General features: G+C 51.9%; 1 protein-coding gene across 1 annotated transcript; it reads left to right on the plus strand.

Annotated features, from left to right (window-relative positions):
• Positions 1–4,022: 4,022 nt before the first annotated feature.
• On the plus strand, positions 4,023–17,140 carry LOC122380211. Its single transcript, XM_043363185.1, has 4 exons — positions 4,023–4,163; positions 9,196–9,292; positions 12,093–12,266; positions 13,071–17,140. The coding sequence occupies exons 1-4, from the start codon at positions 4,131–4,133 to the stop codon at positions 14,072–14,074; spliced, it is 1,308 nt and encodes a 435-aa protein (XP_043219120.1). The 5' UTR covers positions 4,023–4,130; the 3' UTR covers positions 14,075–17,140.
• Positions 17,141–17,947: the final 807 nt, after the last annotated feature.

Genomic DNA, 17,947 nt, shown 5'->3' on the forward strand with positions numbered 1-17,947 from the left:
GAGACCATGTTTGGCCGGAATCGCGATTTCGCGTACGTCGGCTCGCACTAGCCGCGTGTTTGCAAGCTTTTCGTGGTTTCAAACGTTCAAACATGTGATTTGATGTTACTCCCGTGTGTGTCAAGGTCACCTGAAGGTCAGGTCAGGTCATTGACCTTTGGTGACCTCGGTTGACCTCGGGTCACTTTTTCGAGTTTTACATGTTTCTAGGCTAGTTTTTGGAGCTGAATTCGAATTTAGCAACCATTTGAACATTTACGAAGTAGTTTTGGTGACTTCGTAACATGTTACGAAGCTGTCAGAGGCGGTTGACACGTACTACGAATACCCGTCACGACGCCTACTGGTTGACCTGACCTGACCTGACCCGACCTGGTCTAAATGCTTCAAGACATCATCTGTGATCAAAACTAACACGATATTCGTGATCAGCACCCCGAAAAACCCCTTAGCAGCCACACTTTACGACTTTCTAAAAGGTCCCGATTTTCCCGACTTTGGGTCATTGACCTGACCTGGAAGGTCAACCAATGACCTAGGACCTTAAAATTGGGTATCATCGGCTTCCTCTCGTCACGGGCAACACGCTCGTTTTTTCCGCGAAGCTCTAGCTCGATCAGGGGCCAAACGGCAAGGGGGGGTCCAACCGACCCCCCCCCCCCTACACATTAGAAGCTGGCAAACGCCGCACACATGCGAGGGTTAAATGAAGGTGTTCCGCCGCCACTGCCTACCAGACCTCAACAGGGCGCGGGTTAACCCGCGCCCTGGTGGGGTCTGTTTATAACGCGACCTGGTGGGGGGGGGCTATTTTTTGCCCCCCCCCCTCGTATCTCCGAAACTACTGGACGGATCCACAAAATTCAAACGGCGTTCGAAAGGCCTGTCAAATTTGTCGGAGGAAACCAAATTTCATTGACCTCGGGGTCACCGATGACGTCACAGGTCAGGTCAAAGATGAAATGTTTCACCGTTCACGGGTCTTCTAGGGAATGCGCTATAACACCGAGGAAAACGCATTTTGTCGAGAATCAGCGGTGGGGCGTCAGTTGCCTAGTAGATATGTTGCTATTAGAGGTCACTGGCAATACCAGGTCAGGTCACAGGTCAGGTCACCAAGGGTCACAGGTCAGGTCACATGAGCCCAACTTTACTAAGGTTGTGTGATACATGTTTTATGGCCAATTTTTCATTTCCAACTCAATGGTGTTGGTTATAAGACTATCAGGTACGGCTTAGGTCACTTTCTGGTGAAGTTCAGGTCAAGGTCAGGTCAAGGTCAGGCCAAAAAAGGTCAAATTTTAAAGTTGATAGTTTTGCATAAAATGGGTATTGATTCGATGCAGCTCGTCACGGGGAGTCTAATGGTGGTCTTTGTTTTGCGCTACGGGGTCTAAAATTGCTAAAAATTGAGTTTGAAAATTTGACGTCATCAATTTTGAACAGTTTTTTTCGCTATAACTTCGCCAAAAAAAGAGGTATCAATCTCAAATTTGGTATGTGGATGGAAGATGGTAAGGACTATCACATATATTCCGGTTTTTGCGAAATTCAAAAAACTTTTTGGATTTTTCGATTATTATATCCAAAAAATCTATTTTTTAATTTTTGGGGGTCAAAATCCAAAAATTTCAAAAATCCGAGATAGCAGTTTTGTAGCCCTGTCCAATCTACAGCTTTTATGTCTTTATCATTTTTCTGTATTTGCAAAGCTATAGGCCTGACAGCTCTTCCCGCGAAACCCTTTTTTGGGTCGAAAACGGCAGAACATGACGTCACTCTGACGTCATTTCCGGCCAACCTATCATAGCCTTTGGAAAAAATTTTTGATCACAATGTGTAAAATTGATGTCCGGGAGGGTACTGAAAGTTTGGTGACGATCGGCGCAGTGGTTCTGGAGATATATCGAAAAGTCTGGAGGGGGGGGGGGGCAAAATATAGCCCCCCCCCCCACCAGGTCGCGGGTTAAGCGACTTGCGCTATGTTTATGGGTGTTTCATCAAAAATATCATCGCCACCAGCGAGCTGACCTTCTGGCTTCTGCACGCCGAGGTGGGTGAAGGCGGACACGACTCGGATCTTTGCCCATAATTATACCGGACTTCGCGGAAAAACGAACGGATGTGCGGTTACGAGACACAGTGACTGGAATCCAAGTGTAAGGCCTCAGGTCAGCTGACGACCTCTCAGGATAGGTCAAAGACTGAGGTTCGGTTTTTGGTGCACCTGTTAATTGTTACCTCTCCAAAAATGTTCGTTGAGTTACGATAGGTAGCATTGCGTCTGCCGTGTTCAACCACGTCTGATGGTATCCTTGGGAAAGGCTGAGCTTGATTGTTGACCTCAGGTCAAGTCAATATCATAAATCCAATGACCTCAAGCGACCTCATTGATGTCATGTGACGCCACGCTCGGTCCAAAAGGTACAAAGCAAGGATTGGGCCTTGCAAGGAGAGTATGGAATTGTGATGAAATGTGTTTGATGTATAGATCTTTTTTATTGCTTGAAAGGTAGTCTCCTCACTTTCCTAATGACGTTGGTCCACACGACTGACCTGTCACTAAAGCTCAGGTGACTCATCGAAATTTCAAGATAAGCAAATACAAGATGAGGACTCTATGAGCTCAATTCTTCGTAATAGCGTCAGCCTTAGCAAATAATTCCCTGACACTTCGAAATGTATGGGTTGCAAAGTCGCAACAATTTTGGGCCTTGCAGAGGTTTAGTTATCATGGCATAAGTCAGTGATCTGACCTGGCTAGAAAATGCGGTGGGTGGATGTCAAAGATCTGATTCTTAAATTAAGGATCAGCTAGGCCAAATTCCACTTCTGTATCTCAAAAACGATCTGCGTATTCACGAAAAAGTCGGAGAGATGCATCAAACGCACGGCGGCTATGTCCAAGTTGTAGTTTTGGCTTGAGCGATAGCCGAGAGCTGCAACCGCGGGCTGTAGGAAACAGCTGTAGTATGCAGTATGGGCTATGTGAAACAGCTGCAGGTAGTGGGCTGATCGGTAGCCGGTATGCAGCTATGAAAATCATACGGTGTAGAGATGTCAATCGGATACCAACATTTTGGTATACCGATACCAAACCGATACCAACTTGGTATTTGGTATTTCAATCCTCCTATATTTGGTATTTTGTTGGTATTATGAACCCTCACTTATACTAAAGAGGCTGATAAATTGGTATAAATTTGGTATTTGCCTCATGTTCCTAGGTTGGCTCGGTTTCGGTATTTCCTCACGGTTTTGGTTGGTATTTGGTTTGGTATCGGTATTCAGATTTTCTGCAATTGACATCACTAATACAGTGGGCAGGGGCTGCAGTTCTGGGCTGCAGCCGTGGACTGTATGGTTGTGCAGCTGCATGGTCTCTGCGCCGGCCATGGGTGTCGAGCCCGTGTGCCACGCGGCGGCTGGAGCAGCTGCCGCGAGCTGCAGCTGTGAGCGGTGCAGGCTGTAACGCTGCCGTGTGCTACGGCTACTGAGCTGTGACGGGCTCGGCACCCGTAACAGCTGGCAGCTATAGCCATGGGCTGAGCAGCTGTCGTGACCTGTGAGCTCTACGCTATGGATTGCAGCTGTGGGCTGTACGGAGGTCGTGGGCAGCAGCTGTGACCTGTGAGCTGTTCGGCGACCGTGACCTGTGAGCATTTACGGCAGCCGTGGGCTGCAGCTGGGGCTGTGCGGCTACTGCGGGCTGCAACTGTGGTCTGTGCGAGCTGTAACGCTGCCGCGAACTGTAGCTGTGAGCTGTGGGAGCTGAGCAGCGGCCATGGGCTGCAGCTGGGTGGGCGCGGCTGCTGTGTAATCCTCCCGTGGGCTGTGGGGTGGTGTTGGGCTGTAGCTGTGCCGCGGCTGCCGCGGCCTGTGAGCTGTGTGCCGGCGCTGCCGTGGGCTGCAGCTGGGGGCTGCAGCTCGGCGGGCCGGCGCGGCGGCTGCGCGGACCGCTTCCGGCCGCGTCTGGCCGTCGGCCGTGCTCGGATCGATGGTGGGCCGGTGGGCGCCGCGAGGCCGCCAGTGATGGGTGCGTGCCGCTCCGGTGCCGGTGTGGGCCGCCGCCAGTCGCCCGGCCACCGCACCATGGCAGCCGCCGCACGCTAGACGCGCCGTCACCGGCCATGGAGGCCGACCGCGACCCGTCGGCCAGCACGGTGAGTCTGGGAGCGCGCCGGCCGGCCGGTCATGGCCGCCGGGCGGCCGGCAGCGGGCCGGCCCGCCGGACCAGCGCCGTCGGCGGTCGATACAGCCGCCAACCGGGCGGCCGCCGAATCCTGCCGCACCGCCAGCTTCATGTCGTGCCCGCTCGCTCCGATCTCCGTGCCATGGCTGAGTTCGTGGTGCCCACACGATGTGGCCGCCCACCTGTGCTTACTGTGTGCTTTACCTGTCCCCTCTGCCTGTGCTGTCTGCATGTGCTGGCCAATTGTGCGCTGCATCTGTGCCACATAACCGTGCCACGTTCTTATGCCGCCGAAATGTACGGCTTACTACCAGTCCTGGTTATTTTTGTCGTCAAGATGCCGCTTTTCTTAATTTTGCTGTTTACCGATGCCGTATGCACTATGCAGCATCATCTAGGACCTGGCAAAGCTCACCCGTTACCATTGAACATTATGCCTGATGAAATAAACGTATATAATGCATTATGCACCTGTGAATACGTTACCTACACCTCAGCCAATAGCTTGTACTACGCCACTGTGCTGCCTATTTTATTCGTCTACATTGCAGTCCGCCCCCTCATCCCCCCCCCATTCCGCCTTCGTGGTTTTCTTGCATGCAGTGAACCCACCTAAGCTACACGGTGATCCCACGTACTGTACATTGAGCACATTTTTGCATGGACATTCTAGCTATTCTGCACGATTTTATTGCATCCATTTGTAATGGATCCTCAGTTAGTGCATCAGCATGCAGTGTCCAGCCTCGAACAGCATCCTCAGTGGAGTTTGGACCTATCCACCTATTCGTGCATCCATCAATCTAGGTACAGTTTTTCAAATTGCAATGTATTTAACACCGATACATGAAGCAATATGTATAGATGCGGTACCTATCAGGTATTTCATTGCAACATTATAAAGCAGTGCCTATGGTCAATGGTGTCATTCTGTACCGGATAAACATTTACAACATCTGCATTCTACATGTGGGAAGGGAAAACGGGTAGGTAATGACTACATTGCTATGCATTGAATCAATCTGTTAAGTACACAAGCAGGTATATACTGTATCCACCCTCTATGTAGAATTAAAAACGTGAGTGGTATCTACGAGGGAAGGTGGGGGCGGGGGAGGGGGAGGGGCACTTTAAAAGCACCATTCAAATGGTCCTAAAACAATAACCAAGGCAAAATGCACGAGGCGAAGACTCAACCTCGTTAAGAGATTATTTTGATCAGCCGTGAAAAGTTAACGTTTGAAGCCAAGGAATAGGCGAGGGTTAAGTCAAATACCCAGAAGCGTAGTTTCAGAATTTTTAGTTTTTAAAAAACATTTGCTGAGCAGCTCTTGTCATAAACTCGTTCAGGTTTGTGCAGCAAATCTCACGTATCTAAGTACTACGAATGGCCGATTACGTCACTGTTCGCAGCGAGCTCGACGCCGACCTACCATGCCGTCGCCACTGGTTCCGGAAAGGTCGGCATGTGACCATCGAAAACTACGGTCAAAAACCCAAAAGAAAAACTTAAAAACAAGAAAATTAAATTTCGGCACAATACAAGAGAATATACCGATTGGAATGGCAAGAAGGATGGCAATACAAAGTAAAAATGCAAAAATCACGAGCTACACAGGAACGCAATGTCTAAGTACGACAATTCAAACTTCGAATTTAGAGAAGCGAGTTCCAAGCGACACAAAATAACGCCTCACACAAGCAATGGTGATTGAACGAAACGTTGAGCTCAGTCATGTCGGGAGCGATATTATTAAGAAAAAAAATCATCATTGAAAAAGTCAATGCTGCAGTTATAGGACAAATACTTTATTTAAAGTATTTTAGCCTTTTTTTAAGCCTTATTTTAGCGTCAAAATAAAGGTTGCGCTTATTCTACCTATCAATAGCCGTTTTCACGACGGGCTATTCGGCGAGTGCACCTAATCTGACCAAATCCGCACCTAATCTTTTTTACAGCAAATATCTGTATTTTATGAATTTATTTCAGTGTTTTCATCGATGATACTCTCTGATAATATGACAAAGCAGGCATATAAGCAACTAGTGCAACCCTAGCTGATCGCTAGTAAGAGACACACTGAACCTGATTTGACCAAATATGCACCTGATCTGCACCAGATGTGCACCAAATGTGTACCAGATGGCCGTCGTGAAAACGGCTAGTATAAGTGCATATGTCTGAAAGGTGACATCTTCAAATACATAGGTGACATTTTTGTGCCTCTATTTATGTGGAGGTCGGAGGGCTTGTCCGAATCAACTCAATGTTACGAAATTCACCAAAGTCGTGCTTGGAGGGAAACGAGCTATAAAACAGAATAAAGAAAAGCAAGCACGAGACAGACACGAAAATAAAGACGAGACAAGCAAGTTAGCTTGTCTTTATTGTCTTATAGCTCGTTTTCCCAGAAGTTTGATTTGGTGACTTTCCTAACATTGAGTTCATTCGGGCAAGCCTCTCTAGTCTCTACCCCCCATAACAAATAAATGTAAATAAAGGCACAAAAATGTTTCCTTCGGATTTGTAGATGTCACCTTTTAGCTATGTAGATACATGCACTTATTTTGATAGTAACACCAGTATAACCACAATTTCTACGCTAAAATAAGGTACTAAAAAAATCGTCAAAATGGTGAAACTTTTTCTTGTTAAGTTTGTCTTTGGTGACCTCCAGTGACCTCAGCAATGACCTGATCGGAAAATTATCTGTATATTTCTGAAGATTTTTGTAGCGAGATATCTATTGCTTTCTTCCAGAGCTTCAATTTTCGAGATAATCGGGTGAGGCCAAATACGCCTCCCTACCACCATGTCGAAGCTGGCTGAAACCCCCACCCGGTCATGGGTGAAGCGTTACAGTAGACCTTATAGTTTGCTGTGAACCTGGGATTTTTTGATCGCGCAAAAAGGTCAGAATCCATTGCGCACTTGAAAGGCAGGTCAAAGTCATTGACCTTTGATGGCTTACATCGACTTTTGTGAATGTTACATCCCCATTCCTGATCTCGAACTTCGCAATCATTTGAACATTTGGGACCACTTGAGCCCGCTTGACTCGCGGCCAACCGATCAGTGGTCATAAATGCCTACCTGAAAAATAGTCGGCGGGACGCCTAATGGTTGACCTGACCTCCTGACCCGACATGACTTGACCCATCACAAATGCATAAATACGTATCATATTTGAGCAAGGTGTGTATAGGAAAAATTAGGAATAAAGATCCAAAAATACCACAGAAATCACTCAATTTAAGTAGTTCTGGCAGGTCTCGATTTTCTTGAGATTCGCTCCATCAACTTGACCAAGAAGGTCACCTAATGACCTAGAAACATTAAGTTGGGTGCCAGCTGCTTTGCTTCGCCACGAGCAGCACGCTACTAACTTCTCGCGAACCTCTTTCGTGAGCCTCTAGGGACCGTGTGACTGGGGGTGACGGCCGAGGGGTCCAATCGTCCCATCGCTTTGCGTACGTACATTGGTTGCTAAAAAGGCTAATACGAGCGAGGGATGTACCAGAAATTAGTGTGGCGCTTATTTGACGATAAGCGAGCGCAATGAGTAGCCACTAAAAGCATTCATGCACGTTCGCACGCATCAAGTTAGACCCAAATGATTTGTGTGTCATGCATCTAGACGGCAAAGACGAAGAAGAGCCCGTGCGCGTGCGCACGTGTATCAGCATCTAGGCTGTCACAATTGTAAACGCAGCGCCTGATGAAGACTTAAAGTGACCCTCCCACCTTAAAAAGTTAATGAATTGGCATGAAAGTGATGTACCGTGGCTCAGAAAGAGAGAAAATGAATATCTACCAAATTTCACCGAAAAATATTCACCGGTTTTCGACACATGACTTTTTTGGCCCTCTGCTGTTCCTATGACGCCATGTGGAAGCAATAATTTCACATTTGGTACCTTAGCCCGGCAGTTGCTGGAGTATTCCGCCACCCGCCGGTTTTTTTTTGGGGGGGGGGGAGGCGTTAAACGCCCCCAGCCGATAACTCGAGAACCCCAAAAGGTGCAGCGAAAAACACGAGATGGCAAACAAAAGAATGCGACGAGATGTTTCAGATGAGATGAGATGAGATGAGATGAGAAGTTTCAGATGAGATGTTTCAGATGAGTATTTGAAACCTGAATTTTGAATTCACAGCTAGGGACCGAGGTCATCAAAGATCAATGACCTGATATGACCTTCAGGTGACCTTGACACCCACCCTAATGCATGGGGCCAACACCATATCACATGTTTGAAGGCTTGAAGCCACGAAAAGACTGCAAACGCGCGGCTAATGCGAGTCGACATACGCCGATTCAGACTCCGGCCAAACATGGTCTCGAAAATTAGGTCACAGGTCAAAGGTTATTTGGGTCCAGGTCATGAAATTTTAAAGGTAGGTGTATAATTGATGAACTCGAGCGTACCTACTGAGAGTTTTGTCGCGATCGGCCGCTTTTTACGCGAGTTATTCGCGAAAAACCGGGGGGGGGGGGCGTTCGACCCCCTATACAGGCGAGGGTAGGTGGGATTGTCACTTTAGCTAAAAATACACCACGAGAATTCGTCTATATCACTAGTCACTACCCAATACGCATCGTCATATAGGGCCGTGCACACCCAAAGTATTACGTGTGAGACCGTCCATACTCCAACAAAACCCAATGTGAGACTATATGCCCCACCCACATACACTGCCCCGAGTGAGACCTTCTATACCCCACAACACCCAGCACTGAGACCGTACATCCCATCCGCATCGCCGCGAGTGAGACCTTCTATACCCCACAACACCCAGCACTGAGACCGTACGGCGTACACCCCATCCGCATCGCCCCGAGTAAGACCTTCTATAGCCCACAACACCCAATGTGAGACTATATGCCCCACCCACATCCACTGCCCTGAGTGAGACCTCCTATACCCACCAACACCCAGCACTGAGACCGTACACCCCACCCACATCGCTCCGAGTGAGACGAGCCCTCTCTCTATGTTCCAGTCCGAAGGAAGGAAGAGACCCTACAAGGTCTGGGACCATCGACGCTACGCCAAAAAGGCCCTGGTGGCCGGCTCGCTGACCGAACTCATAGCCAGAGGTAAGACGACGTGCACCCAGAGTCAGCGTCTCAGCATTTGTAACTATTTATAATCGACACACAAAACGAACTCAGTCACCGACTCACCGGCATATGTGAGACGTTGTTCATACCTGGCGGTGATCCGATCTCCGAATTCGACCTCGGTACACCCAGTCCAGTTAGGGTCGTCGGAAAGTTCATCGCTTCTGAGCATTATCTGGTCAAAGGGAAGGGGCTCGACAATGCTCAAACTTCGTCCTTGGTTAACCTTTTGCTTCTGAGGACGTTGTCTTCGCTACTCATCAAGTAACAAAGCAAGGCATTTGTTAACGAGGAAGCGAGCGCAGCAAGCAAGCGAGTTTATCTTTGGTTTAATCAACGGAAAAATATCGATATGAGCGGCCCGATCCGGCCCCGTGATGCTTTGCAGATGCTTATATCATGTTGTAACAAATAGCACCAATAACACTGTGTTTTTATTACTCTATGCTTATGGCTCGGCAACCGTTCGACCGACCGAAAAAAGGTCTTCCGTATCAAAGAGCCATCACCTAAATAATGAACCCAACTTCTTTTGATGCATAGCATACCTACGGGTCGCCAACACGGCAGGTGCCACGTGTCACGCCAAGGAGTGCTAACCGTTTACAATAACTCAGCGTTGACTGGGCGGATTGCGCGAAACTTAGCCGATAGGTGAGCATGAACCGGATGATGAATTCCCATTTATCACGGTTGGAGTGATATAGCAACACGTGCGCACCTGCATAAGTCGTTTCTACATCTCAAGAATGGCTATGCCAATTGCGCCTAAATTGGGTAGGTACACCATTAGGGATCGGTTAACACACGCAGTGGAAGGGTTCCAAGAACTACGCACAGTGGAGGGGAGGGGGGGGGGAGAATATCACCCCTCTTAGGTCTCCGCTCCTGTGGGAGTTAATAAGACGAAATTTGGAGGGTAAGTGGGAGCGGTGAAGAATTCCAATGTGTGTTAATTTCATGACTCTAGGTCTATATATTCAAGGTCAAATGAGGTCAAATGTTGTCAACTTTGCCATGTGAGGGACTATTTTGTGTTTACACGCCCATAACTCAAAAGGTTACCGGCCGATTTACTTATTTCTTTTACCATACAACAGTGCATACATTTTTGAGCATATATACAGGGCGTTGCAGATAAATCCGACACTTGGAAAAAACGTGTTTATTCGAGTGCTATGCTCACGATGAAAAGTTGGGCAGTATGTTACATCTCCATGATCAATTGCCTCCCCCAAAACACAAACACAGGAACGCCAACGGACGCCCCCACGTCTTCCAGCAAGACTCCGCCCCGGCGCACAAGGCCAGGACGACGCAGGCGTGGCTGCTCAACAACGTCCCTCACCACTGGTCGCCGGACTTGTGGCCACCCTCCTCTCCTGACTGCAACCCCATCGATTATTTCTTCTGGGGCGTGATCGAGGCCAAGACCAACAAGCACGCACACAATACCGTCGACTCTCTCAAGGCCGCCATCGTGGCAGAAATCGCCGCCGTAGACAAGGACACGGTCGCCAAGGCGTGCGAATCATTTCGCCCTCGGCTTGAGATGGTCGTCGCCGCCGACGGCGGTTACATCGAGTAGAAGTGCAGCATATGACTCGAACTTGTGCTGAATAAAATCCCAGGCCTGTGTGTGCAATATTCATGCTTTCATTGCCGATTTCGTATTTTGCCTCTCAAGTGTCGGATTTATCTGCAACACCCTGTATGTAGAGAATCTCTTGCTAATCCAACCATATAACTGGCAGTTAGAAGCCCGCTAAGAGTAAGATTTCGCCGGCTGAGGCGGGGATCGGCCGACGCAGGACACGTTTCTGTCACAATTATGTGTTTACACCCTCGTAACTTAAAATGTTACCGGCCGATTTTCGATTTTTTAACGTTAAGATTGCCTGTACAATTCTAAGCCTTTTCATCAAATCAGCTCAACGCAAAGAAAGAACTATCCGGCGCCGGCACAGTCTACCAGTCAGGCGGCGAGTAACGGCCGGCGCCGGCCGCCACACCGCCCTCCGGCAGGACGTTTGACTTTACATCCCTGTTACTAGAAAACGTGAGGACCGATATACTTATTGCCTGTACAGCAAGATCCACAATTAAATTTTAGGCAGGTGCTGAAAGTTTGACGTTAATGGAATGGTTACGGCGTGAGTTATTGCCTATTGGCGAAAACAGGAGGGGTGGGCGAAATCCCCCCCCTTCCACAGTGCGTGTTTAAAGGGTGCCCCGTACAAGCATGCCACATCGTTAACCACCGAGGCAACTGTATTTTTAGAGCACTAGAACAAAAAACAAGCCGATCAGGGACGGTTTGGTAGTGACCCAAATCCCTTTAAAAACAAACTTCCTTATTTCCGTCTGAAAGCTGACGACATAGCCGACAATGTCTAGACTTCCAGTCTTTTCTTTTTGCAGTTACGATATCACATTATAACTCCTGTTCGTTTAATTGAAAAAAAGTGGTGTCCTAATTTGAGTGACACCATCCATCGTTAAGAAGCGTTGTTGATGTCTGAATCCAGTCAATCATCTCAGTGACACGACATATCGGTTTGAGTGACTTCACCTCCGTCTGAGCGATGTGAATTCTATCTAAGTGACGTTACCTCTGCATGCACCTAAAAGACGTCACCTCCACTTAGGTGTGGTGCCCACTGCCCTCCGCTAAGTGTGGTGCCCATCACTAAGTGTGGTGCCCTCCACTAAGTGACGTCCCCGTCGCCTCAGCGTTATCCCTCCACCTGAGTGACACGGTCGCCGCCGCCGGCAGGCCGCGAGAAGCTGCGCTATGAGGCCGTCGGCAGCGTGTCGGCTGTGCTGGAGACGGACGGCACGGCCGTGGACGACGCCGAGTACTTTGCCACACTGCCCGACAACACCGTCTTCCTGCTGCTGCGCGAGCAAGACCGATGGGTGCCGCCCGGCGTCGACGTCCTCAGAGCAGGTGAGAGCTCAGCGCTGTGACCTCAGGTGGCGATCAATCGCTCTGGTGTGACCTCAGGACCTTCCGGAGTGACCTTAGTTGACCAGTTCCTCTGTTGTGACTTCAGTTTAGCTGAACATTAAAATAAAACCACTGGCACTGCCAATGGCAAACCTTCAACGGGTTTAACCCCGGCTGATGAAAGACCTTCCATATCGATATGAGCATCAATTATTTCCATGGAGCGATGGTAGAAACGAAAAAGTAGAGGCCAAAGCTTCAAACAATTGGTACGGCACATTATGCGTGGGTAGTACAGTAACGCAATATTCTGGAAACAGGTGCAAGATACGCAGATTCCATGTGCCGTATCCTATAACCTTTTCTCTGTTCGGCTTACGTGCTTGCCAGAGGAACTCGCCAAATCAAACAAAAGCATCGATGCATCTACACATTGAGAGTATGTACATATATACGGTGATCATATGCACGTGATTTTCCGCGTCCACTCGTCTACGTTTGAAGCGTATCCTGTTCCTGGTCAAAAGTTCACCATGATCCTTATGCAAGCGGCATATTTGGCAAATTCAGCTTATGATTGCCTGCCCTTGAAAAGTCACGACAGGAAAACTGCATATGAATACATGCATGAAACTCTCATCCGTGTATGTATCTCAGATTAACTGGAAACCGCTACACCGCTACACAGCATCATATTCCATCGACCAGCAGGCTGCACCTGGCACTCCGACACAACCTAGGCAGTTGACCAGGCGCGTCCAGTGTCACCGCCCGCGGCTGACCATCGCCCTCCTGTCCCGGCAGCGCTGACCTGCATTCCACGCATCGTCTGCCAGACAATGCAGGCGCTCGACCTGCGGGACGAGGCGCCCTCCTGGAAGATCGCCGACAACCGCGGGCAGGTGACGGTGCAGCTGCACTGGGACTCGAGCCGCGGCGTGCCCGGCACCGAGCGGCGCCCCCACCTGGTGGTGCGCGGCATCGGCGAGATGCCCAGTGAGCCGCCGGACGCGCCGCCGCCGGTGCCGCCGCACGGCGCGCCGCCGCCCTACCCGGCCCGGCTCAGCCGCCAGGGCAGCTCGGTCGAGTCGGCCACCGCGCCGCACGTGCACACGGCCGAGTGCGGCGCGCCGGCGCACCACCACCACCATCACCACCACGCCGCGCGCGGCTCGCCCGCCGAGAAGACGTGCGACTTCCACTGCTGCGCGCTGCATCGGGCCGGCGTCGGTGGCGGGCCCGCCTCGGCGGCCGCCATCACCAAGTCGGCGGCCACCTCGCCGATCCAGGAGGTGGCCGGCGCGCGGCGACAGCCCGGCCACGTCCGCTTTGACGGCACGCTCCGGGAGGCGCCCGCGGCGGCGCCGGCGCCTCCCGAGGCCAAGGGTGGGCCGTCGACCTCGGCAGCGGCGGGCGGCGCGGTGGGCGGCAGCGACAGTTCCGAGTCAGAAGAGGGAGAGGACAACACCGCCAACGAGGAGGGCACCAGCACCAAGCTGCTGCTGCTGGTCGACCAGCTGTCCGTGGAGCGGACACGCTACCTCAGCATCAAGGACATCGGCGTCATCCTGGAGCGGCTCAGCTCCAAGATTCTGGACGTGGAGCGGATGGAGCGGCAGCTGGACGGAGACGACTGCCGCACCTGGACTCTGAAGGCCACCATCCGCGGCGACGTGCTGCGCGAGATCGGCGTGGTGTACCACGGCCACTACCACAGCATCAGCGAGCACCCGCGCTACGCGCGCCGCTCTCAGCCGCCGCCGCCGCCGCCGGCACCGCCGGCCGCCGAGCCGCCGGCCTCTCAATGAGAGCACGGGCCGCCGGCCGACCCCGAGCAGAGCACCTACGTCCCGGCCGAGACGGTGGGCAGGTGGCGCGACCAGCTGCTGCAGGCGCGCCAGCAGCAGGAGCGGCTGCTGGCCGCCGCGCAGCCCAGCACGGTCGGCGTGCTGCTGGACCCGGCGCCAGTGCCGGCGCCGGCGGCGCGGCGGCCGGCGCGCAATACCTGCTGCGCCTGCTGCCTGGCCGAGGACTCGTCGCTCTGATCGGGGGCGGCCGGCGGCCGACAGTCGGGCCCCGCGGCGGCCGCCGAGCCGACCGGCCGCCGCAGCTGCTCCTTCACAAGCGCACAGTGCCAACCGAGCCGCCACCCGGGCGCGGCGGACTCTCAGCTGCAGCTGGTGGTGTAGTTTTTGACGTTGAACATTTTGGGGTGCGCCGTTTGCGCGGCGTCCGGAGCGCGTGTGACCGGCGACCGGACAGACGTTTGTTGTGGCCGCTGCTGTGTGTGGTGGGCGGCTCGCCGTCGCGCGGGTCGCCACGGCTCAATAACCGGCGTGGTTTTCGCGGGCTCGTACGTCGCCGGCACCGGTCGCGCATCGGGGACAAGGCTGCACCGACTTCACCGCAGATCAAAATGGCTCAACAATAACGAAAATCGATAAATTGGCAACGTGGATGACCAAAAGCTTATCCCCAAAAAGAAAATAGGAAAAATATAAACAATTGAGGCCGGTGACTTATTGCCTTACTATTTTAGAAAATGGTCACGAACTCACAACCGGTGACGCGAAATAGTATCACAGTTGGACAAAAATTGAGTTTGAACGTGATGTGCTGCATAATTTTATGCATTGAGGTGCATATTTGATGATTCGTAGATGAGCTATTGAACGCTAATTGAACGATGTTTCAATTGGCATTTGTGATTGTTGATACATAACTCTTGTACTGGTTCCTTCGCCAGTATTCTTTCATCTTTTCCATATACAAATCCGTTGCACTAGCAGTTCCTAAAAAGTTCCTTTCAAACACTATGTCTTCGGGCAGCAAGACCAGATTTTTCCAAACCATGATTTTGCACGTTTCACTTCCCAACCATAGCCCCTATGCGCCCTCAAGACCCGCCCTTATTCAACGCCTCTCCAACTCCGTAACTAGCAGTCTGAGCCCCTCCGGCCGTCTTCTCTGGCACCGCTCCTTCGGACGCCCTTCCGTCGGCGAAGGGGCCAATTTGACGAGCGGCTGGCTCCGTGCGGCCGCTGCGGTCGACAAATCGGATCTATTTATCGGTGAGCACGGCACGTGGCTGGGCGCCGGTGAGGGCCACGACCCGCTGTTGGTGCTGCCGGGGCGGGCCGCCGCCGCCGCCGCCGCCGCCGGCCCGGAGCCGCGGCGCCGGCGGTCGTGGACTGACAGCGCCGGCGGCGGTCCTCGCAACGGGGCCGCCGCCGGCGCGCTGCCGCCCCGCGGCTGAGGCTAGCGTACAGACGGGTCACTACAGAGCTTTAACGCTGCGTCGTTGTTCGGTGTTGCTGCGTTCCGTGACGCGCCGACCCGAGCGGCGCGGGCCCGGCCAGCGTCCACAACTGCCACGCGTGTTGCTGTAGAGAGCGTTGTGAGAGACCGTCTTACCTTTTTACTTGAGTGAGAAGACATTTGACGCTCAGCACAAACACTGCATTAGTGTCCCTTGGTACCGTCGTTGTATGTTTGTTCATTTGTGGAGCGGTGGATTTGTGGAGGAACCTCATGCTTAGTGTATTATCGCGGCAGCCCATCAATCGATATATGAACTATGTGTCTCCAGGGACGGAGCCAGGGACGCGCCGTGACAGACCACTCGCAAATTGCACTGTGACGAAAAACTATTCCATAAATCGCCGCCAAACCTGTTCATTTCGGTGTGACTCCAGCGACTGCCGCAGCAGTCTGAGTAGTCAGGGCGCCCCTGCCCTTTAGGTCCCACCGTCTCCGGTCGGCCGCTGTTCCGGTCCGACCGTCCCCACTCAATGTGTCTGGCCGGCTGTCCGCGCCGCTGCCCTGGCTGCGTCCCTGTCCCGGGGCGTCGGACGGGGGCCCGACTCCCCGGCCCCGCTCAATGCTTGGTCGGCCGACTGCAGCGCGCCGCCGGCCGGCGCTGGTCGCCGAGCGCGCGCGCCAAGGCACGTGACGCGGCCGCCACGTCTGACACGCGTCTCCTCCGGACCGGCGCCGCCGGACCACGTACAAGCAGCGCTGTCGGCGTTTTGGAGACGGCGCGCGCGTTTTTCTACAGCCGCGTCGGCAGCGGCAGCAAGTGGGCCGTGTCGCCACTGCAGGCCGCCCTACCGCCCGCCTGCGGTCGCGCGCGACAAAATCTGTGACAATCACTGCCGCATTTTACCGATATGCCGAGGCCGCTGGGAGGAACTGAGCCGTGCGCGTGTTGTGACGAGGTGGTGCGCTTGTGACGGCGTTTGGACGCGGCTGGCAACTGCAACAGGCCAGGCCGGGCGGGAAAAACGGCGCAAATGCCAGACTGAACGACGCTGATTCACATAAACAGATAATGTAGCGAGAAGGAAGAACCACATAAAATGTCGACACCAAATACTTACATTCATACTTTTCAGGTAGTCTGTTGAATAAAATATAAAAATCACAACCCACATGAACCCACACGCATACATACATCCACTCATATAAACACAAGCAAATAACTACACATACACACATACATGAACCACGAAGTGACAGAAGCAAGCGCCAGGACAGTTGTCATTTGTTCCAGACGAAACGTGTGTGCCATACGTGGTTGTTTACAGTTGTCTCGCTCGTTTGCCGCGTGGTTTTCATCCCCGTGACCAGCCAATGCGTATGATTGTCCATACGCGGCGGGGCCGGTCGCGCGGCACTGGGCCGGCGGGTGTCTGGTGGCGCGCGGGCGGGGTCGCCGTTGACCTATGTTTGGAGGTGGGACGCTGTGCACGTCGGGCCTCGGTGGGAGCCGGTATACAGAGTACTGACTGACACTGCCCTGGGGAGCGGGTGGCCGGCGCCCACCGCCCGTTACCGTCACTGACTCATGTTGCTGGTTATAATACACGTGCGAAATCGGACCCGGCGCTCTGTCACGCGAGCTGCAGTTGGGCGATGGGGGTGCGTGCTCCGCGGCTGTCTGTCGTCGCGACCACCTGTCTGTCGCGACCACCGCCTACTGACTGGCTCAGTTTGAACGGTCGTCGTCGCCCGACGATTTAAATTAATCTGCTGTCTATTAGCCGAGGCACGCTATTTTAGCTGCCCAAAGTCTCCATTTCCAGAATCAGTTTTATTCAACAGTTGCACGGTGCACAAATTCAAGCATGTAAGGCGATGTTTGCTTAACATAAGGACATGCACCTTGCACTCAAACGCACCCACTCAGGCATAACAGCACTTAGTAGTGAGTAGTTAGTGTCAACTAATAAAAATATACCTACTAAGAATAAGCTCATTCAACGAGGCAGTAATTCCAGTTTCCCATTAGTATCAGTCCAGGAAAATTACACTGAATCTGACATCCACCTGAATGACTTGTTTCACGTGCAGGTCAAAGTTATTCTGCTAAATAAGTCGTCATACCGATTGGCAGGAAATCGCTGATTGAGGAGAAGCTACTTCTCAGAAATGCTGATGGGCATAAGTTTCCATTACAGTACCACGTTATGTAACACCGCTCTGTCAGATTATTGAGAAGAAACATAAGGACGCATCACTCAGACGTACGATATGCATTGCGCAAGACAATGCAGGCATATGCTGTGTGTATGCTTGTTGATATCACGCATTAATTATTGCACCTATTATATATTACACGAACATCAACACTCGTCAGTAATGAGCCGCTAACATAGAAATAAAGAGCCGCTAACATATAG

The sequence above is a fragment of the Amphibalanus amphitrite genome, unplaced genomic scaffold (assembly GCF_019059575.1).
Source record: "Amphibalanus amphitrite isolate SeventyFive unplaced genomic scaffold, NRLGWU_Aamphi_draft 000093F_arrow, whole genome shotgun sequence".
NCBI classification, from domain to species: Eukaryota; Metazoa; Arthropoda; class Thecostraca; order Balanomorpha; family Balanidae; genus Amphibalanus; species Amphibalanus amphitrite.

Excerpts from the sequence above, each read along its gene's own strand:
- LOC122380211 (XM_043363185.1), top strand. The coding sequence starts at position 4,131 with ATGGAGGCCGACCGCGACCCGTCGGCCAGCACG. Across the intron at positions 4,164-9,195 it reads GCGACCCGTCGGCCAGCACG|TCCGAAGGAAGGAAGAGACC; the intron begins GTGAGTCTGGGA and ends TCTATGTTCCAG. Across the intron at positions 9,293-12,092 it reads GACCGAACTCATAGCCAGAG|GCCGCGAGAAGCTGCGCTAT; the intron begins GTAAGACGACGT and ends CGCCGCCGGCAG.